The 2,197-nt window shown below is 40.6% G+C and overlaps 1 protein-coding gene across 1 annotated transcript; it reads left to right on the top strand.

Moving 5' to 3' along the window:
• The first annotated feature begins 210 nt into the window (after positions 1-210).
• Positions 211-1,236, top strand: OR6K6 (olfactory receptor family 6 subfamily K member 6). Its single transcript, XM_016218688.2, has one exon. It carries the CDS (start codon positions 310-312, stop codon positions 1,234-1,236), a length of 927 nt encoding a protein of 308 aa, XP_016074174.2. The 5' UTR covers positions 211-309.
• Positions 1,237-2,197: the final 961 nt, after the last annotated feature.

Genomic DNA, 2,197 nt, shown 5'->3' with positions numbered 1-2,197 from the left:
AATTAAATTTGTGTGTTACTGCTTTTGTTTATGTGTTTGTTTGTTTCTTTTTGCCTCAATTGAAGATGTCTACAAAAAGATTCATTTAGGGGTCCAAAAGCAAATATTTCAGCTTTTTCTATCATGGAGGTACAGCTGAGAGCTATTTCTAACTGGCCTGTTTAGGGTCCTACAATCAGCTTAAGTAACCGATTACAGAAAAGAGTGAAGTCATTTTCAGTGTATAATAACCATCCCAATTCCAGGACGTTTTTGTCTCCTTTCTTCCCTTCACAGATTACACCATTTATAGCCAGTGGGAATCAGACAATGGTCACTGAGTTTCTCTTCTCTATGTTCCTGCATCTTCATGAAAGGGGATTATTATTCTTTATTCTGTTGCTTCTCATCTATGGATTTATAATAATTGGAAACCTAGTGATATTTATTGTCATCCAGCTGGACATAGCCCTGCACACCCCCATGTATTTCTTCATCAGTGTGCTCTCCTTCCTGGAGATCTGGTATACCACAACCACCATCCCCAAGATGCTATGCAACCTAGTCAGTGAGCAGAAGACCATCTCTCTGGCAGGCTGCCTCATGCAGATGTACTTCTTCCACTCTCTTGGTATCACAGAAGGCTGTGTTCTGACAGCGATGGCCATTGACAGGTACGTAGCTATCTGCAATCCTCTCCATTACCCGACTATCATGACTTCCAACCTTTGTATCCAGCTAACAACTGGATCCTGCCTCTGTGGCTTCCTCCTTGTACTCCCTGAGATTGCATGGATTGCCACCCTGCCTTTCTGTGGCTCCAATGAGATCCGGCAGATCTTCTGTGACTTCACACCTGTGCTGAGCTTGGCCTGCACAGATACATCTTTGATGGTCATTGTGGATGCCATACATGCAGTGGAGATCCTGTCCTCCTTCCTGGTCATCGCCCTATCATACATCCAGATCATCATGGTGATTCTGCGGATACCCTCAGCTGAGGGCCGTCAGAAGGCCTTTTCCACCTGTGCCGCCCACCTTGCAGTGTTTTTGCTGTTCTTTGGCAGTGTAGCTGTCATGTACTTGCGCTTCTCAGCCACCTACTCAGTGTTTTGGGACACAGTTATTGCTGTCACCTTTGTTATCCTTGCTCCCTTACTCAACCCCATTATCTATAGCTTGAGAAACAAGGACATAAAAAATGCTATTGAGAGGCTTTTTTGCTATCAGAAGAGAGCAGGTAGGGTTGGGAGGTAGATCTAGATCTTAGAGAGTTTTGAAAAGCTTCTGGAAGTTTGGCATTTCACTGTTCCATGACTTGTTTATGATTATGCTTTTTCTATTGCCACAGCTACTTGTTTTGTTATTATAAATAAAAATTAAAAACTGCTATTTTTTCAGGTGTCTAGGTCATTGGTGGCAATTGCGTAGCCTGCTTGCATCCATGCCCCTACCATGTGCTTGTTAGCTGAAGCAGTATACACCATTTTCCTACCTTTGTAGCACAGGTTAGCTTCTTCTGAACACTCTCCTAGCTGGACTTCTGCCTTCTCTTCTGTGGTCCCATATGCTGGTTAAGCCAGAGAACAGGATAGAGGAGACATTAAAGACATCATAGTTCTGAAAATTGCTAATGTTAACTTTCCTCCTATCTTCTTTACAATAATAAATACCCCGCTGCTCAGCATCCCATGGTAATCAACAATCTTCTGAGACTAGAGGGGAGCAATCTTAACTTTTAGTTTATTTAGTCCATAAAGTCAATTCAGTAGCCATGGACTGAAGATGTACACTATGTGTTACAGAATTTTAGGCCCAATGAAGTGCTATAAAGTTAATTACACTAACACACTACATTTCTCTAGCAATTTACTATTTTAAAGTTTAACATATATGAATTGTCTTGAAATTTAAAATATTATAAAGTAATTATGTCAGATATCACCTTTATTTAAATGTTGGAACTAAAGCTCAGAGAAGTTTAATGAGTTGCTTAAAGCCATGTAGTTACTGACAGAGCTGTGGATTAGCCTGAGGACTCTACTTCATTCTATATACCCAATAAATGCTTACTTTTTTTCAAGAAATGAAATTATACAAACTTTTTCCCCAAAGGTTTCAAGAAACATTACCCATCTTTGATGAGTCACAGTAGTCATTGGTTCTCTCTCTGTGAATTTTCCATTCCTCAGATGATTGTGGTATCACGGAAAGACTA

The sequence above is a fragment of the Miniopterus natalensis genome, chromosome 19 (assembly GCF_054644295.1).
Source record: "Miniopterus natalensis isolate mMinNat1 chromosome 19, mMinNat1.hap1, whole genome shotgun sequence".
Taxonomy (NCBI): domain Eukaryota; kingdom Metazoa; phylum Chordata; class Mammalia; order Chiroptera; family Miniopteridae; genus Miniopterus; species Miniopterus natalensis.
This window is presented reverse-complemented; position numbering and strand designations above follow the sequence as displayed.

What these genes read in the sequence shown, in the direction of transcription:
- OR6K6 (XM_016218688.2), top strand. Translation starts at nt 310, where the DNA reads ATGGTCACTGAGTTTCTCTTCTCTATGTTCCTGCATCTTCATGAAAGG.